This window comes from Lepidochelys kempii, chromosome 21, assembly GCF_965140265.1.
Source record: "Lepidochelys kempii isolate rLepKem1 chromosome 21, rLepKem1.hap2, whole genome shotgun sequence".
NCBI lineage: Eukaryota > Metazoa > Chordata > Testudines > Cheloniidae > Lepidochelys > Lepidochelys kempii.
Window position 1 is genome coordinate 9,022,798 of NC_133276.1, and position 19,529 is coordinate 9,042,326.

Sequence of the window (19,529 nt, forward strand, 5' to 3'; positions counted from 1 at the left end):
GAAACTCCCAGGCCACAAGAAGCAGATAAGTAAGAATAAGACCATGGTAAGAAATAATGGAACACAGAAAAGCAATGAAAAGACAGCGGGATTGAGTCACGAGGAGGGTGGTAATGGTTTAAAATAGACAAGCAGGTACCAGTTAAAATTTTACAACGACCAGGATAAGTAAAAATGTATTAGAAGGATTTGGGGTTAGTTATTATGTTGTGTGCATGAAAATATATTGTTGGAAAGATCATAAGCCTGGGTCATGTATACAGGCCAGGGTAATATGCTTGCTCAGCTAACTGACTTTGGCCTAGTCTTTGTTTTTATTGCACCAACTTTGTTGGTGAAAGAGACAAGCTTTCGAGCTTCCACAGAGCCCTGCTTCAGGTCTTGGAAAGGAAAATTCGTCTCTCTCGCCAACAGAAGTTGGTCCAATAAAAGATATTACCTAACCCACCTTGGCTCTCTAATATCCTGGGACCAACACTGCTTCAATAACTCTGCCTGGTCTTTGCTTGACATGAGTGTCGCCTCATGTGCGCTTGCTTAAATGTCGCTGCTAGGACAAAGGTGATATTTGGTAAGGTGCTGAAAGGCCGAGATAAAATGAAGTTAATCAGTACCTTCTTCATACACCAAATATAGTGGCCAAAAAGTCACTGTACTGGGAAAAACAGGAAAGTGCCTGTCTGGAGGAAGGTGATGTGCTGACATGAAAATAGCAAGGTCAGCAAACATTAAGTAAACTGTAGCATGCAGATGCGTATTGTAAGGTTTATTGGATTGTCACGCTGTGGAAAAGGCATAAACCTGCTAGAGAGGAAGGACGTGGTTGGAGACCAGTGGGAGAAATCCATCATGACCCGCCTATGCCCCAGAAGGAGGTAATTGGACAATATCTTTTTCTGTATCTCTGTCATTCGTTGCTTTCTAATTGTAAACACAAGGCCATGCTTTTGGGTCAAATAAAGGTTTGAATTAATAAACCCGAGGGACGTGTGGCATGCCTCATCCAGCAATATTTAGAATAGAATATTTATAGTTAAACTCGTTTTAATAATCTGCACCGGCATAAAGGATGTGTGTGTAAGAAAGGGATGTGGAGCAACACAGGGCACCCACTCAACTGGACCAACACCGACCTGATGATGACAGAAACAGCCTACCTGTGCCCAGGCCTGGGTAGCTGATCATTACCCTATCTTGCTCTGTTTGTTTTACTTCTCTCTTAGGCATGATTCAGGCAGTGATATACACGCCAGATGTTTTCTTATTAAAGCTTTAAACTAGTGAAGGTTAGTAATTGATGGGGACTGGGCTTTTCACCCAACAGGCCTCCGCATCAATCTTAATTATTTGTAAAGCAGAAAAGAACCAGGAGGCCAGATCAGTTTTCATCCCTCTTTTACAGCTGGAGAACTGAGGTACAGAGAACCAAAACGATTTGCCCAAGGTCCCACAGCGTTGTGAATTCTATTCAATGGCAAGCTAGACAAGGGTTGCCAGCGTGTAAGGATAGGACAGCCCCCCTCGGGTATCTGTCAGAGGCCGGTTTGGTCCACCCAGGAAAGAGTCACGCGCTGTGGTCAGGGTTCCATCCCATGTGTCCTCTGTCAGCAATGTCTATTCCTGAGCTGGTGGCAGGTGGCTTTTTAGGGCAATGCCATCTGTGCCATCTCTCTCCATTGCCCAGAGTTGGGTACAGTTTGTCCTCATTGCTTTTCAGTGAGACGTCTTTTACGGGTCCTGATCATCTAAGCAAGTATCTTTCTCACCCTCCCTTGTATTTGGGACACTGGAATAGAAAGTGCCTGTCTGTTCCCATCTGCTTGGGTCGTAGCCAAAAACAGAACCGACAACTTCAGCCTCACAAGCCAACGTTCCAACACGAGGCAATACTCCCCGTAGGCACGCAGGAACCAGAAGAGGGGGGCAGCAGGTCTTTAGTTCCTCATTACATCAATTGCTGGCATATTTGCATCAAGACACAGCTTTTTGAGGTCTTCTGCCCAAGTGAAAGGCCGTGCAGACACCCAGGGTGCCATAGATACAGATCTGTAGAGAGAGAGGTCATAGACTCATAGAAGATCAGGGTTGGAAGGGACCTCAGGAGGTCATCTAGTCTCACCCCCTGCTCAAAATGTATGTTGTTTTCTGCAGAATTTAAAACCCCGGAAGGGCCACACGCCCGGAGGAAAGTTTCAAAGGGTTTAGTTCAGGGTTTAGTTCAGTTTAGCTGCCTGCTGCCCTGGTCCTTGGGCCTCAGGGGAAGTTGTTTCCAGTGTCACACATCAGCAAGTGCAAAGGTGCAACCCCGAACACCTCAGCACCACTTCCCTTCCCGGAGACGTTAATATACCAGCCAGCGCCTGGGTGGGACCAAAATATCCACCCATCAAGGGCAATCAGCAGCAGCTGCCACCGGCCTGTGTGTCCCCCCCCAGCCCCGCCCACAGGCTCAGTGCAGGGGAGTCAGAAATACTCCAAGTCTCCTGAAGCTTGCGCTGGAAGGAAACTCGCGTTTCTCGCTTCCCCCTCCGCTCTGTGCCGTCTGCAGCCAGGGCCCGCGGGCACACGGCTGCTAAGGGGGCTGCTGCCCCCCAGCTGCCCAGGAGCAAGGGCCTGTGATGGGCTCTTTATCCCTAGGCTAGCCTTGCAGTGGGGAGTCAGGTCTCTCCCGTCGAGCTTTAGACCCACGCCTGCTTTGCTGTGGGGCCTGGAGTAGCCCCCCCGGCCCCTCACCGCCCACTCTCGCTCAGCTGATTTGTACCCGGGTGCCCAGTCACGGGCATTGGAGTTGGGGTGAGTGACCTATGTGGGCCCCATCCCGCATTTCTTGACCAATCCAAAATTCGGGTGAATTGGAGGTTTTGGGTGGGGGGAATAAAGCCAGGATGCAAGATTCAGAGAGTGGCCTGAGTATATTCTGGATGTGTTCAGTGCATTGCAAAGCCTTGGGGATCATTGCAGAAAAAAATTGTGTGTGTGGGGAGGACGGGGGGGTTTGCAAAGTTGTGTCAGCGTCCTGGTTGTGTTGCATCCTGCAAAGGGCGTGGGCGCCTGTGTCGAAGTGGAGCCTATAGACCTATGAAAAAAATCTGGGGAGGGGCTGCTCCACTCCCCCCCCCCTCATCCCCCTTGCCCTATAGCAACTGCTGTCCCGCTTGCAAAGGGTAGCGAGAATGTTGGTTAGTAAAGTGTTTTGCCTGCCTGGCTGTTGTTAGCAAAATGCCCCCTTGCCGCCCTTCCTGCAGGGTGATGGGTCCCTTCGTGTCTCTCTGGCAGGGGGGTTCCCAAGCCTCCCCCGCCGCCCGCGGCCTACCTGTGCAGCCTGTGGCCCGCCCTTGCTGCTTCTTGAGGGAACCGGTGAACATTCGGTGTGCCATCCATACACGCCATCCCCTTGCACATAAACACTGAGCCCGTTACCTGTGTGCTACCACACCTGACCTGCCCGGCACGCTGCCCGCAGAGAAATGCTGCAAGACCTCGGAAGCCGCCCGGGTTTCGTAAAACCCCCACGGGGAACAAGTGCTGAGAGCCAAATGTGGTGGTCAGCGCACCCTTCCGCATAAAACCTGAACGCTCGGTCACGCACCCCTGTGCCCCGCATTGTTGAAAACCGCACTGTGCCCTTTGATTTTTTTTTTTTTTTTTTTTGTATTTTTTTTAAGCGGAATAGCTACATTTCTGTGCGGTGTGAGTAAAGACCCAACCCTGTTCTCTACTAATTAGAGAAGAAAAAATAGGGTAAATCCAGATGTAAAATAATTTGCAGACCAGGAGTCCTCTTAATGGGATGGCCGTGCCCGCTTCTCCTTGCACAGGTGTTCCAGCTGGGGACATAAGTTCGTGAGACTCAAGCTGATCTCCCCTTCCATTTTCAGCCTTTCAGCCAGCTCAAGATGCAGGCAGGGAGTTGCTAGGGCCTGCATGCAGGTCGGGGGATAGCTCAGGGTGCAGTCAGGGGGTAGCTAGGGGTTGTGTGCAGAGGGGGTGTAGCCAGACAGCCAGCCCCCCCCTCTCAGACCAGCATTGCTGGGAACACAAGGGAGCCAAAACAACAGGGCACTTAACATCAATTCCAGCACAGCCTTTGAAGCTGTGAGAAGCACAGGTGTGCTCCTACAATGTGCCTCTGGGAAGATATACAACGATTAGGCTCCCAGCAGACAAAGAAGCTGTGACAGACATGGCTCTTAACCCCTACTAAATAGCGTGATGCACACCCCCCAACATCCTAGGTGGGAAAATATTTACCCTAATGAAAGGAATGTCCAGTAGTCGACACTTATTGTTTCTCTCCCTTGCAAGTGTAAACTACTCTTGTGAGAGCTGGCGTCGCCCAGACAGACCAGCCCCAATTTGGCATAAGAAAGGAGAAAGAGAATAAAGGAGTACAGAGGTATAAGTAGGGGACCTGCAGCACCATGATTTTTGAGTGCTTTTCACTATCTATCTGCTGGTCAGATAAGTGACAGCCTCCCAAGGCTTCTGCAGATAAGAGGGTCCCTACGCCTTGTCCCTTATTCGTCTTTCCGCGGAATTGAGTGACCGATCCTGGCTTGGCACTGCTGGAATCGAGAGATGCAAGGAGGGTAAGAAGCACCCACACCTGATCTCCTATCTTTAGTGTACACATATTTTGAAATAGAGCTCTATACTTTGGTTTCTCTCTTTGGGATTGTGACTTCAGTTTTGTGACTTGTTTGTGTGTGTAACATCTCTACATTTAAATAAGTAGGCACTAGCAATTTTGTAACCACATGATTAGAATCTAGTTTAATAAATTTTGGTAACCATTTGTGCATAAGCCTGACTTGTTTCTCTGGTTTACTGTAAAGCAGCCAACACAATTAAAGAACCTCAGCCGTTTTGGCTATAAAGCCTGGCCATTAGGTGAGAGTACTAAGAGCCTAGCGTTGAGTTGTGCCGCCTCCACGGGGCAAACTCTTGGGGCGCCTGTCAGTCAATCCTGACTGCCCACTGCGAAGGAGCTCTGAGCTCTAGCAGTTAAAGTCACGGGTGTTTAGGACCTTGGGGCATCCGTCAGCCTAGCCCGGGCTGCCCGCCGCGAAGGGACAGTGCGTCCTAGCGGTTAAAGTCACGGATGGTATAAAACGGGCATAGCTGGCACCTCACCAAACATCCTTGGCCATCGGCTAACAGAGGGGTGTAGCTCAGGGTGCAGAAAGGGGGTAGCCAGGGGTTGTGTGCAGAGAGGGGTGTAGCTCAGGGGGCAGAGATGGGATAGCTCGGGGCTATGTGCAGAGAGGGGGGTAGCTCGGGATGTAGGGAGGGATTGTGTCCGAGGGGGTGCTGCTGCAGGGCCCAGCTGTGCACTCAGTCCCTGGTTGGCACAGTGTGGGAATCTCCACTCCTTGTGGCTGTGTGTGCACTCGGCCGGGTCATGTCGGCCCTACACTGTTACTGTGGCCACCAGCACCCCGTGGTTCGTGGGCACCAAGGCCTACATCTGTCTGAGCCTGGAGGGCGTGGTGGCCATTACCCAGCCCGTATGGGGAAACTGCCCTGGACACACAGCGTGGTTGGCGTCACTGCTGGGCCCCCCCCAAAAATACTCTGCCCATGATGGCAGAGCACCCAGGACTGTGCCCACAGTTTGGGAACCCCTGCTTCGCGGTTTATAGAGCATATTTTGCTTCTGGGCTGGAATATGGGCCAGGTGTTTTTGTTATTAATTACACCATTGTGGAAAGGCAGGCCAGACGAGATCGATAGGACTAGCACTGAGGGTTTGGCTTGTAGTAATGCCCAGAAACCCTGATTATGCTGGGTGCTGTGTGGAAACAAGAGAGAGCCAGTTATTGAGGAATTGCTATTCTAGTGTTATTCCTGGGCGCTTGGGCTTGTCTACACATGAAAGTTAATCCAGTATAAGGTAACGTGTGAATTTAAAGCAAGAAACTATTCCTGATAAAATCCATGTGTGGATGCTCTCATTCCAAATCTTACCTTAATCTGAGCTAACTATCAAGTGTGGACAAGCCCTAAGTGTACAATTTGGAAGTCCACAACTTTTATTGGGAAAGTTTCAAACAAAAGGCTTCCCCCACCAATCTTAAATAAAAATGGCATTTATAAAAACTGACCTTGTCCCTGTGCTCAACCTGCCTGGGCATTTTACTTGTTTCAAGTTCCTTATTCAAAAACTGAAGTTAATTGGTCCCCGAATCAAGTGGTCTATTTTGAGAGGCAAGACAGTGTTGCCTGCTCTGGTGGTTTTATTGCAATATTTCCTGTTTGCTTTAAAGCTCCAGCACTCAGAGATGCATGGTTAGTTGGGAATCTTAGTTTTCATTAAAAGTAAAAATAAGTGAAATTGTGACCCGAATGCATCCTGAGGGCCCAGAAAACAGAAGGAAAATAGAAAGAACCCCCCAAAATATTATTTTTTTAAAAATGTTATGATTTTGGGCGGCCTGACTCCATGATTTTGGAACATTTGGGGTTAGCAGTACTGCATGTGTCTTGGGAAAATCAATGGCCAGTCCCCCCCACCCCTGCTCTCAAAGTGCTTTGTGAAGGCACAGAAGTTTCATCATGCCCACTCTACAGGTGGGAAACTGAGGCCCGGAGAGGGGATGTGAGGTGACAGAGTGAGCCAGTGCCAGAGCTGGAAAAGAACCATAACCCCCCACTCCCAAGCCCTGCTGTTTGTTATTGCATCCAGTTTGTTTTCTTTCCTGTCCCATTTCTCACAATGCAAATAGATGACATCAGTTTCATTTTTGTTTATGGTCAGTTTCGCTTTCAGGCTCTTAATGGGCCAGCCTTTGGACTGCAGAGGGCAGGACAGTGTTTATCTATTTCAAACAGCTTTCACTGGATTTTTGTGTGTGCAATATCCTTCCTACTGGTCATAGCTTTTATAAAAGCTTTTATTTACTGTGTGTCTAGCAGAGGCCAAATTTAAATCTGAGGCATTCATTTAAAATTGCAGGGGATAGTCCTGGGCAGTGTAGTGAAGGAGAGCTGCTAAAAATAACAGGCCCCAGACCCCTCCTGGGGCTAAGTACGCTCAGCGCTTATCACTTTCAGTAGGGCTGAGAACAATCTGCAGTGTGCCGCAGGTCCAAGACTGGGCCCATGGAGGTTTTTTGGAGTGTTCAGCACATGTGACCTCCTAAGGCCAGTGCTGGGGGGCAAGGGAGTGTTTTCCATATTTCTCACTGCAGACGCTCGGCATGATAGATTGTACTGCCGGAGTTGCCCAAGCCAGTTCACAAGGCTGCTCACGTGAATGAAGGTGGTAGGATCAAGCCCCTAAGGCCCCGTCAATGGACAGTTGGTGTCGGTAGGCTTTGTATCAGGTGTGTGTTCGCCTGTCACCAGTGCTTTTCATCCGTAGTGGGAATGGTAGTTAGGACACGTGCTCCGGAGCTGTTCCTGACCACGTGCAGTGGATTTCCGTTAAGGGCAAGTGTCATGTAGGCTTCACACATCCACCATCTGAGAGCTGAGCTGGTGTAAACTTGCAATGAGCAGTAAGGGGGCTTCTCAGTCATGTTCCTCCAACTCCATTGAGCCAGCTGGGCTGAAAGCCACCCCCTACAAACCTGTGGAGACAGGGCCTGGAAGGGGACATAGAATCATAGAATATCAGGGTTGGAAGGGACCTCAGGAGGTCATCTAGTCCAACCCTCTGCTCAAAGCAGGACCAATCCCCAACTAAATCATCCCAGCCAGGGCTTTGTCAAGCCTGATCTTAAAAACTTCAAAGGAAGGAGATTCCACCACCTCCCTAGGCAACGCATTCCAGTGTGTCACCACCCTCCTAGTGAAAAAGTGTTTCCTAATATACAACCTCAACCTCCCCCACACGCTCTACCCCCCTGTAGTGCTCTCTCTCCCTATCAGCTGGTGACGCTGGCCTACCTAATAACGGATGACTCCCCTGTTGACCAATATATGCTGGTCTAATAAATACATATCACATGATCAATATGTACTGTTTGGGCTACGGATATCAATATGTACTGTTTGGGCTACGGATATCAATATGCATTAAACACACAATAATTTACTCCAGGGGGAATTCTGCGCCAAAAAAATAAAAATTCTGCTCACAATATTTTAAAATTCTGCAAATTTTATTTGTCAAAATAACACTACATAATCACGCCAGTTTCATTTATTTTGGTAATTTATTTCAAAATAGCTGTCAGCAAGTATGTCTGTAACAATACAGACCCACACGCAAAAATTCCCCCAGGAGTAGAGAGTGAAAGAAACCCCTATGACAAGGCAGTTTCTCACCCCCCAAGCCCTTCCCTCCAGAGCCCAGCCGCAGGGCCCCCCCTTGCCCAGACACCTCCCTTTCCCCTAGAGCCCAGGATCCAGAAGGAGAAACAGACTGATGCTCGGTCCCAGGCTGAGTTTCCTGTGTGCCACCCTCTCCTTCCCTCAAGGCATGCTGGGAACTGCAGCTGCCAGGATCCCTCTAGCTCCCTCCCCACAGCAGTGTCACCTGCTAGTGGCAGCTAGCAGTACTGCAGCCCATTTCTGGGGCGGGGAAGGAAATCCTGAACGCACAACCTTAAATTCTGCATTGCACAGTGGTGCGGAATTCCCCCAGGAGTAGCAATATCAACGTACAGCAGAACCTCAGCGTTATGAACACCTTGGGAATGGGGATTGTTCGTAACTCCGAACAAAACATTATGGTTCTTTCAAAAGTTTACAGCTGAACATTGGCTTAATACAGCTTTCAAACTTTGCTATGCAGAAGAAAGATGCTGCTTTTAACCATCTTAATTTAAATGAAGCAAGCACAGAAACAGTCTCCTTACCGTGTCAAATCTTTTTTAAAACTTTCCCTTTATTTTGTTTAGTAGTTTACATTTAACACAGTACCGTACTGTATTGGTGGGGGGTGTTTTTTGTGTGAGGGTGGGGCTTGTCTCTGAACGTTCAGTCATGAACGAGGAGTAATGGTCTCAAGTTGCAGTGGGGGAGGTTTAGATTGGATATTAGGAAAAACTTTTTCACTAGGAGGGTGGTGAAACACTGGAATGCGTTACCTAGGGAGGTGGTAGAATCTCCTTCCTTAGAGGTTTTTAAGGTCAGGCTTGACAAAGCCCTGGCTGGGATGATTTAACTGGGAATTGGTCCTGCTTCGAGCAGGGGGTTGGACTAGATGACCTTCAGGGGTCCCTTCCAACCCTGATATTCTATGATTCTATGATTCTGCTGCTGCCTGATTGTGTACTTCCGGTTCCAAATGAGGTGTGCGGTTGACTGGCCAGTTCGTAACTCTGCTGTTCATAACTCTGAGGTTCTTCTGTGCCATTAGATTATATATATATATTTCAAGCAGTTACACAGCCTGAATTGGCCTCTGTCTTTCTATAACCCTGTCCACTTGTGCTAAGTATCATACAGCACCTTGCATTAGCTGAAGTAAACTTCGGCTTAAGAAGATAGTAAAACTGTCAGGAACAGAACATGTGGATGTTTTACCATAGTAACGGGTAGGGAGTTAGTCTCTCTGACCAATCCTGGAATTGTTGGGATATACATATATATATCAATATACATTGTGATTTATATCTTTATGTAGAAATATGTTATAGGTTATTGAGGCCTGGTATGAATGACGCATGCTTGACATGAATACGTGCATTGTAAGTTGACAACCGAAGCAAGAACTTAAGGTCAAGGACTATTAGAACTATTTGTGGAAAAACAATCTTGTTATGTTCCGAGAAAAATACAGAAAATCAGCAGAAAAGGAAACAATACCAGCCGGACTGATATAAAACGGTATAAGAATTGGAGGAAATGGCCCGTCTTGGATCATGGCGGCCCGTCTTGGATCATGGTGGCCCGCCCTGGATAGTGTCTTTGGAATTGTGTGGGTAGAAGGCCTAGTAAACAAAGGCAAAGAACCGATGACGCGATGGAATGGACTATAAATGGTTGCCTATGATTTCTACAAATGGGAGTCGTTTATTGATCTAGAGTCCATGTGGATATAGATGTGGTTTTCACTGGCTCCCCTCATCTTATAATCTTATGATCAGAGGGAATCTCGGCTGGCCATCAGGATCATTCTAACCTTTGGGCTCTGGTATAGTATGTTTGGGGTGTGAATGTGGAGTGAGTAAGGTTTGTTTTGTAATCAAAAAAGAGCATTTTAGAGTATTATATACCAACACTGTGTCCGATATCTGCCTATTCCCCATCCCGTAGGGAGACCTCTGTTGCAAGTCTAACAGAATGTCTCAAAGATAAGGACAAGATATATGAGTGTTCTACTCTGGAACAAGCCCAGGGGATGCCTTCACGCCCTTGGTATCTGGAATGGCTGAGTTCAGAACAGAGAGCTAACAGGTACAGCATGGTACCAGAAAAACAAAGTAGAAAGATGATTGGTTAAATCTAGCCTCAGATGATGCATACAGTATCTCATTACTTGTGGAGGGGTTGGACAGAAAAAGGATAGCTTGAGGGGTGTAACTTTGGACCCCTGCCTTCTTTGTAACCACGCTGCTTCCTGGAAACGGGTATTGTATTGAAACTTTTTACCTCTACTCCATTATTACTGACTTTGAGCTGTAAATCTGACTGACTTTGGTTATGTACTCTCTTGAGTATATTTCGTAACAAGCCAAAGTGTGGTCAAGCAATTGACTGTACGGTTTACCAACAAACTGGGGTGAGAGAAATCGTGGAAAATTGGTAGCAGCTGACTTTGGTGTGGCAGACAGGTCTGCGATCCTACTGACTTGTATAAAACGTGCCCTAAGGGCAGGGAAATGTACTAATAGCAAAGCGAGGGGTGTTACCGAAATGGAAAAGGAAGTCAGTGTAGCTAACCGCCACGCTTCAGCGGTGATAAACAAGTGGGCTATGAAGGGCTGAGGTCTGTCTGTGCTGATTGATTGATTGAGTTATGTGGGGTTTCAGTTGTTAATCAATTGAACTCACAACATTTCCCTCCCCGCCCCTTTTCTCCCAGGGCTTGAATGAGGAGGGGTTTCGCCTTGAGCAACAGGATGTTCCCCGGAAGAAGGCACCCAAATGGTTTCTTCTACGTAAGTGGCTTCGGAGGGGAGGAGATGGTGTAACCTGGTGCTGCGGGAAGAGATGGGACCGTGGCAGAGTTTGCTCGTTCCCCGGGGAACAAAGAGTTAATTTCCAAATGGTTCAGCGTGCCCTGGACATGGCTGGGGAGAGGAGGGAGTTGTAAGCATGGACGGAAGGATAAGGTCACCAGTGACAGGAGGCGCCTGGTTTTCTCCCTTCTCAGTCTACTTTCCTTGCTTTCCAAGTGGGAGTCAGAGTGTGTATGGGGGAGGGAAATGGTGGTGTTCCACCCAGTCCTTGGCCAGGCTCCCTGAATAGCTGGCTTGTTTCCACCAATACAACCAGCAGCGAAATGGCTGATGGTGTCAAATATTGTACATCCCCGTCATTAGGCTCCAGAGTTAATGGTCAGTTGAGATGAACTTGGGGGGCCAGTCACACCTCTTTCCTGACCATGGAGCTACACAGCAAGCTCCATCTCTGATGTAAATCCATTGTCTCCGAGTCTCAGACAGGCGTTGTGTCATGGCCCTGGGAACAGCTCTGGCCTGCCTCCATCAGAAGCTGCAGCTGATTCAGGGGGCTCGTTGCTGACTTGTATCTCATGTTTGCTGTGATGCTTTGGGAATGGGAAGAACATGTGGAATAAGAGGCGTTTCAGTCTCCCCTTTGCTTCAAGAATCGTTTCCCAGGAGTAGGTTAAAAATGTGCCCGTTCCCACCCATGTAACTGTGCCCCCCGCGGTCCACCTGCTGAGAGGCAGCAAGGAGAGTGCTGTCACTGAGGTAAAGGAGAAGATCCTGCCTCACCATGTGTCGTGCTCATCGCTGCCCTCCCCCCGCGCCACATGTATCCTCTTTGCAGCCCTGCCCTCAGGACATCAACCCCTCCGCCTACCCTGCCGACTTTCGCAGGGGTGACGAGGACATGGGGTGGGCGCCCCAGGACCATCAGCAGGCAGCCAACTGGGATTACCGACACAGGAGACGCGGGGAAGGCTTCAGGGACAAGTGGCACTCGGTAAGTGGGTCTGGGCTGAGCCTGGAGGGGCATTGTGCCCAGGCAGAGCATGGGAGGTGGGCCGCAGGTGAGCTGGGGCTAGGGCAGGAGCAGGGGACGTGGGTCGTGAGGACGATGTCCCGCGGAGAATTCTTGGGGCAGGCATAAGCAATCGCTGCTTGGGCACAGCTCTGTGACCAGCATGCAAATGAGTGGAGCCTTCCTGAGTGGCGGGGAGGATGTTAGGCTGGTCAGGAAGACGGGGAGGGAGCCCTGTGAGGGCTAGGGGGTCCAGACTGGCTCTGTCAGGTGTCCTGATCTGGCCCTGCTTCCCAGGGGTCACAAACCCACCAAACCATAGGAACAGGCCAAGCTGTTCCATGCCCGGGGCTTGATTCACCCCCTGAGGACCAGCCAGTATCCTTCCAGCTAATGCTTCCCAGGAGAACATCTTAGCCTCCCTCTGGCTGCTGCTGTTCCAGGCCACCCAGGCCATTCCTGCTGCTCACTCCCAGAGAGCCCAAGTGCCCTAGCAGGGGCCTGGGTGGCTGGACACCTAGGCTCTAATCCTGGCCATGCCACTGACTTTCTGTGTGACCCTTGGCAAGTCATTCGACCTTTTCTTGCCTCGGTTTCCCCAGCAGTTAACCACAAGCAAACAGGGTTTGCCCACCTACCTCACAGTTAAGTGCCCTAAAGCAGCAATGGAGAGGCATAAAACGGTGACTGGCTGAGAGAAGGTAAATGGGTCGCTCCTATTCACCTTCCTTCATCGCCCAGGAAAAAGGGGACATTGATTAAACTGATTGGAGCAGGTCCTTTTATTTACACTACCCGTAATTAACCTGGGGCCTAGAGTTCAGTCAGGTTCAAAGGGGAATAGACATTTACTGATGTGGATAATGTGACTATTTGCAGTTACATTCACAGGCTAAAAAGACCACATAAAGGCTACAAACCTTCATGCTTCAGGGTAGGAGACGGCCACTAACTGATGGGGTCAGGCAGAAAATTCCCCTTTGGGCCACTTATTCCATAGTGTTCGTTGCAGGGGTTCTTGCACCGTCCTCTGAAGCAGCTGGTGCTGCTCCTTGACGGAGATGGGATACTGGAGTAGATGCCCCCTCCCGCCCTTGTCCCAGATCTGATCCAGTCTGGCAATCCCTATGAATGAGACCTCAGTCCCTGTGACACAAAGGCAGGTCGTGCATCCCCACGTGTCTCACTCAGGACTGCCCTTACCCCACGTGTTGGGTCTTTGCAACCCTTTTCCCAAGACATCGAACCCTGCCCCGCTGACTTTTACGGGGGTGACACGGGCAGGTGCTGGGCACCCCAGGACCATCTGCAGCCAGCCAGGTGGGAGAACCAACCTGGGAGGCATGAGGAAGGCTTCAGGGATGGTTGGCACTCGGTAAGTGGGGTCCAGGCTGAGCCCTGCTGCACTGTTGTGTGCATGCAGACAGTGCGAGGGCTGTGGATAGCAGAGAGAATTCCTGGTTTGTCTGTAAGTGACCAACGCAAGATCTGCTTGGCTGATTGAGCTGGTCACGGCCCGGGGGAGGGATGCCCATGAACAGAGCCTCCCTGAGAGGTAGGGAACGAGGAATTCAGAGACCACAGTATTAAGGGGGTCAGGAACTAACTGTCGGAGGAAGGGGGGCAGGTCAGGAGCAAAGGGCAGAGAATGGGGAGCACCGGCAGGGTCTGAGGGTCAGCACTGCCTCTTGTTGGAGTCCTGACCAGCCTCTGCCTCCCAAGGGCTATGAAGTCTGGGAGCAGGCCAAGGTGTTACATCATTGCGGGCTTGACTCTTTCCCAGCAAAAGCAAGGGGGCAGGAGGGGAAGATGGGGCAGGAGGGGAAGATAGGGCCTGAAGTGCTAATGCCCCCCAGTTGAAGGGCGGTGGGCAGAGGAAGACGATTGCCACCTGTCTGGGAGGGAAAGGGCCGGAGGCTTATATCTGGACCCGAGACCCCTGCCCCCACTGACGGTGTTCCTCTTAGTACTGCCGTCCCAAGCCATCCGGTTTCGTACAGTTCACTCCACATTCTGGTCTGGAGTTTAGAGCAGGGGCCTGGGCGTCAGGACACCTGGGTTCTGTTCCTGATTCTACCACTGACTCGCTGTGGGACCTTTGGCAACTCGCTACACCATCTGTGAAATAGCACTCCTCCAGCTGACAGCCCTGGGAGCTCCTTGGGAAACCACCCCTGCCCACCTTCCCTCTGTGATTTAACAAGGAGGGAACCCCTGAGAGTGGGTTGTAAAATAATGAATGGGGGAGATGGTAGTTTCGGGGGGGGGGTGCCTGCTGACCTTCCCACCCGGTCCAAGAACAAGAAGACAGCCAATGACCTTGGAAGGAAACTGAAAGCTCCTAAAAGGAAACACTGTTTAGTCCGGGTGTATAAATTAACCTGTGTAACTCATTGCCACAAGGTATCATACTGAGGGCAAAAGCTCTGTAGGATTTCCAATAGGATGAGACCTTTATAGGGACAGTGAGAGCTTCCACAGTTGTAGTTCATAGGATAAAAATATCATGTAAACGCTACAAATCCTCAGGCTTCAGGGTAGGAGACAGCCACTAACTGATGGGGTCAGGCGGAAAATTCCCTTTTGGGCCAGCTATTCCATAGTGTTCACTGCAGGGGTTCTTGCACCTTCCTCTGAACCAGCTGGTGCTGGTCATTGATGGAGACAGGATGCTGGAGTAGATGGCCCCACTCCCAGGTCTGATCCAGTCTGGCAATCTTTGCGAATGAGATCTCTCTGTCCCTGTGACACAAGGGCAGGTCATGCATCCCCGCGTATCTCACTCAGGACTGCCCTCACCCCACGTGTTGTGTCTTTGCAGCCCTTTTCCCGAGATATTGAACCCTATCCCGCTGACTTTTACGGGGGTGACAACGGTGGGTGCTGGGCACCCCAGGACCATCCACAGCCAGCCAGGTGGGAGAACCAACCCGGGTGGCACGAGGAAGGCTTCAGGGATGGGTGGCACCTGGTAAGTGGGGTTGGGGTTGAGCTTTGGTGCGCAGGGCACCATTGTGCCCATGCAGACAGTGAGAGGTGGGCAGCGGTCAGACTGGTGTTGGGGGGCAGGCAAAGGATAACACTAGTATAATCTCTGCAGGGCTGGTTACAGTGCTGGGGATCCCAAGTGAACGGAGCCTTCCTGTGCTGGACAAACCAGAGGGATGTTCTGCTCCCACCCTGCAAACTCGGGGAGAAACGCCATGTAGTCTGTCCTCTGTCATGTTCTGCAGGAGACCTATTGGAGCTGATTTCTTTATCACTGTATACAGTCTCTCATGGGGCACGCTGTACGTTGGTGAATCTGGCAAGTCCGAGCCTGCAGATCTGTCCGTCTGCCACTTGGATCTGCCTTGCCCCCCGGCTCCTAGTTCCCTGCACTTACCCCTGGAGCATGACCCATGTACATCCATGTCCTGAGGGCTCTTTGCTGAGGGACTGGAGCTGAGCAAACGTGTCCCCAGTGTGTGCGCACCCCCCGCCCCTCTTATACTGCACTGCTGCTGTTCTGCGTCGTCAAATTTCAGAAGAGTCCCTTCCAGAGAAGTAGCATGGTCAACTCTATATAAAGCAGGGGACTGGGAACAAGGACACCTGGGTTCTATCCCCAGACCTTGGGAGCGGAGCGTTGCCTGGTGTTTAGATCAGGTGACTGGGAACCAGGACGCCTGGGCTCTGTTCCTTGCTCAGGGAGGCGGAGTGAGCGAGCAGGTCTCCCCTTGCTCTGCCTTTTGAGCTTCTGCAAAGCACCCTGTGCAAAGCGCCCAGAGTTACCCCGCCATCTCCACAACCTGTGTAACAAGTCTCCCTTTTCTCAGGCCACGCCACCTAACCAGCACTGCCTGAAGTCAATATCAAGGGAGGAACATGGCAACTCCTGGGACAGGCAGGTGTCGGCAGGGGACGCACGTGGGTGTTGGCGGGAGCAGGGGGCTTTGGCTGGCGGGGATGGGCCTATTGCCTGGGGCCAAGGCTCTGAAATTCCAAGGGGGGCCTACAGAGAGGTTCGCTGAGTGGGCCAGATCCCAGGCGAGGGTTGCCCAAAGAGCACATCCAATCACCCTGCAGTGCTGGCATGACCCACAATCTGCACTCAAGTCAAGTGATCCCAGGATAGCCCACTGCTCCCAGGCTCATCTCTGGCTGTGCTGTTCCCACTGCTGCCACTTTTCAGCTGTGACTGTCCAGGCAGCACCACTCTAAGGGGGATAATCTCATCTGGAGGGAGAAGGGGAAGGACACGGGTGGGGTTGCCAGGGGGGTAGATACCAGGGGAAGGAGGAAATGGGCGTGCCGGCCTGGGGAAAGGTAAAAGCAGCCGGCCAGCCCTGGAGGTTGGAGCGCCAGGGTGGGATCTAAATACCAGTGAGGACCTGGCTCTGCCCTTTGTCTGGAGCCCCGGATGGAGCCTCCAGGGCTAACACTTTCTTTTGACTAGAATGAGAGAAGCTACTCACAGGGCCACCTGTTCCTTCCGCAGGGAGCGAGGCTTCTTCCCCAGGAAGTATCGTGGCCGCGGCTGGAAGCATCACCGCGGCCCTTTCCGAGGCGGCTACCGGGGGAAATTCGACCCTCACTACCACCGCTTTCAGTCTTGCTCCTCCAGAGGTCAGTCCCTTGGGGGGCCTAGGCCATACACCATATGGGCTCCTTAGCCCCGGAAACAGCCCCTGGGTGGCAATGCCCCATCCCGAGCTGCATTCCAGGGTCTCAGCACTGAGTGAGAAAGTCCTGCCAGTTCTGCCTGCCACGGAGGTGTCTCTGGCCTGGGGAGCAGGGTCTGGATCCCCGGGGATCGATCGCAGGGGTCCCAGGAAGAGCGGCAAGCAGGGCGGTATGGGGCACAGCTGACTGTCAGCACGTGGCTCTGTTAGGAGAAGGATTCAGAGGTGGAAGGAGGAAGACTGAAGCCCATAGGAGAGGCTGGGTGGCAGAATCTGCCTGGGCTGAGGAGCGGCCCAGGAGGACCCATCTGATTTTTCTCCACCCAGCATGGGGCTGGGACTGGAGGGCAGTGTTAAAACCAGAGCTCCTGCCCCTCACTCAGGAGGAGGAACGTGGCCCAGCCCCCATAGGCCCAGCATCCCTGCTGCCCCCTCGTTCTGTCTGCCTCATTCTGTCCCTGTTGGTCTCTTTGCAGAAGAGTTCAAGTTGTCCAGGTCGTCGGCCTCCCGCTCCCCAGAGAGACGCTCGGCGGTAAGAGGAGAGCGGCGTCTCTCTGCTTCCCGCCAGGAGGGCGGCGGAGGGGATGAGCCGGGTTCTGGAGTCCAGCCCCTCATGCTTCTCCGCGCCCCAGCCAGGCAGGGGGCAGAGGGGCCGGTGAGGAGGAATTGGTCTTATACCCAACCCGCTTGTGGCTGGGGTTCCTGCTTGCGCTGCTTGGCTAGCCCTGAAGGGTGACTGCCCGTGGGGACCCACCGAGTAGACACAGGGTGGGCGCCCCCCATGCGTGACCAAATCCTCCCCCCCCCCCTTACACGAGCATGTCACAGTCAATGGGGCTGCCTCAACGTAACCGAGCGGAGAACTTGGCCCTTAGCTGCTGTGGAGTTGGTCGTGGTGGGCATTCCCCAGAGCAGTAAGCCCCACAAAGCTAGAGCCTGGCTGCCCCCGGTGAACTGCAGCCTGGAAAGACGGACTGGTGTTTCCAAAGCTGACTGAGGGATTGGGATGTCTGGTTCCTGCGGCAATCGAATATGGACTGGGTAGCCAACCCCTGGAGGCGGCTTTGGGAAGTCTCACCCATTGTCTTTCAGCCGAGGACGGTCCATGGGCCAGGGAGGGGAAGGGAGATGCCCAAAGTCTCACTGGAATCCCCAACCACAGCTAGAAAAGCCTGCAGGCTGCTAGCCAAGGAGGGGAAGGCTGGCCCAGGGGTTAGGGCCTGAGCCTTGGATTTCAGAGACGTGGGTTCAATTCCTGCTCTGCCACAGTGTCGCTGTGTGACCTGTAAGGTAAGGTAAGTCACATAGTCACTCTGTGTTTAGCCCGGCCTCACAGAGGTGTGGCAAGGATAAACACAATAAAGAATCTGAGGGGCTAAGATAGAGCAGTAATGGAGGGCCATAGGAAGACATAAGAGAAAGAGAGATTCCAGCCTCTGCTCTTTTTCCTTCCTCCAGTCGAGTAGAAAGAAAAGTGTTTCGTCTAAAACAGAGAAAGCGAAAACAGCAGCGCCCAAGAAGCCTGGAAAATCCAAGAAAGACTCCGCAGCTCCAGTGGAAGAACCCAAACCACCCCAGGTCAAGGGCGGCGGGGTGGGAACGGGCTGGGTTTCCTGGCCAATGGATGGGTCCCAAGGACGAGGTTGTGTCCTAAGTCCCTTGGGTGTAGGGGGATTTGTGTGAAACTCGGGTGCTACAGGGTATGGGGAGAGAGGCGGGTATTGTCTCTGCCCAAAGAGCGTCCAATCTAAGGTGGGGCCATAGGAGAAGATAACCGGCACAGCCCCTTTCCCTAGCGACTTTTTGATGCCTACTCACTCTCTTAGAGCAAGGTCACCGTCTTATGGGAAATTCTTTTTCCCAGCATGCCTTGCTGGGATGGGCCCTCTATATTTGGCAAAGGCAAGCAGCAGCAGCCTTACCAGGGCCATTTTGCAGCAGGCAGCTGCTGACTGCACCTCCCTCTGTTCCAGCTGAGAAGTCCCTGGTGCGGTTTCCCCTTTCATCTCCTTGTTGAGGGCTCAGTCGAGTTCTTGGAGATGCTGAGTGAACCTCAGGTACAGAAGCCTGCTAGGGGGAGATTCGTTTCCCCTTTCTTAGGCCCAGGTACAGGCTGGTGATTGTTCTGCCGTAGCGAGGGTGTGAATTAAGTGCTGGTGAAAGGTGCTGCACTGGCAGCCTCATGGCCAACATCGTGGCGTGAAGCTGTAGCCTGGGCAGAGGGAACGCAAGCTCACCCGTTTGCTGTCCTCCTCTGGTTGTCTAATCTCCTTCCCTCATCCCATCTGAAACCTCTGTAGGTCCAGTCGGAAGCTAGCCAGACAGCCACAGACCCTTCCAGCCAGGCCGGCTCTGCACTGGATACAGAACCCCCAGCTTCACCTGAAACCACAGAGGATCTTCATCCCATGAGAACGGAAGGAACTGAGCTGGTAGGAACTAACCCAGCTCTTCTCACTCTGCTTGGAGCAGATGTGTTGGTGCCCTAGAGCAGTGCAATAGCCCCCTTGCGCTAGGCGCTGTATGTACCTGTAACAAAGGGACACTTGCTGCCCAAAGGCGTTTGCAGTCTAAGGAGGACAGAATGGAATTTGGTTCTCCTTGTCCCTATGCGCCGCTTCCTTTCACTCTGCCACCTTGACTTGTGCAGGGCTCCCCTTTGGATCTCATAAGCACCCCAGCATCTTTAGTGATGTCTGTAGCAGTGCAGCAAGGAGGGTGTCAAAGTAGCCAGTGTGAAGGATTCTGGGGAGCGTCTTCCCCTTTAATCTTTGGACACTTTGC

General features: G+C 51.7%; 1 protein-coding gene across 8 annotated transcripts in view; it reads left to right on the forward strand.

Moving 5' to 3' along the window:
* LOC140901196 (uncharacterized) overlaps positions 1-19,529 on the forward strand; it is a 24,537-nt gene continuing 5,008 nt past the window's right edge. The window contains exons 1-10 of one of the 8 annotated variants that reach the window (XM_073319596.1): positions 2,581-2,793; positions 10,207-10,347; positions 10,976-11,051; positions 11,908-12,063; positions 14,903-15,052; positions 15,900-15,971; positions 16,566-16,689; positions 17,222-17,277; positions 18,204-18,323; positions 19,046-19,177. In XM_073319596.1, the coding sequence (XP_073175697.1) occupies positions 10,983-11,051; positions 11,908-12,063; positions 14,903-15,052; positions 15,900-15,971; positions 16,566-16,689; positions 17,222-17,277; positions 18,204-18,323; positions 19,046-19,177 (879 nt within the window). In that variant the 5' untranslated portion in view covers positions 2,581-2,793; positions 10,207-10,347; positions 10,976-10,982. Of the gene's footprint in view, positions 30-764; positions 876-2,580; positions 2,794-4,414; positions 4,590-10,009; positions 10,348-10,389; positions 10,521-10,975; positions 11,052-11,907; positions 12,064-14,902; positions 15,053-15,899; positions 15,972-16,565; positions 16,690-17,221; positions 17,278-18,203; positions 18,324-19,045; positions 19,178-19,529 lie in introns of those variants that run through there. The other 7 variants (XM_073319600.1, XM_073319599.1, XM_073319595.1 and 4 more) reach the window with 7 other exon arrangements.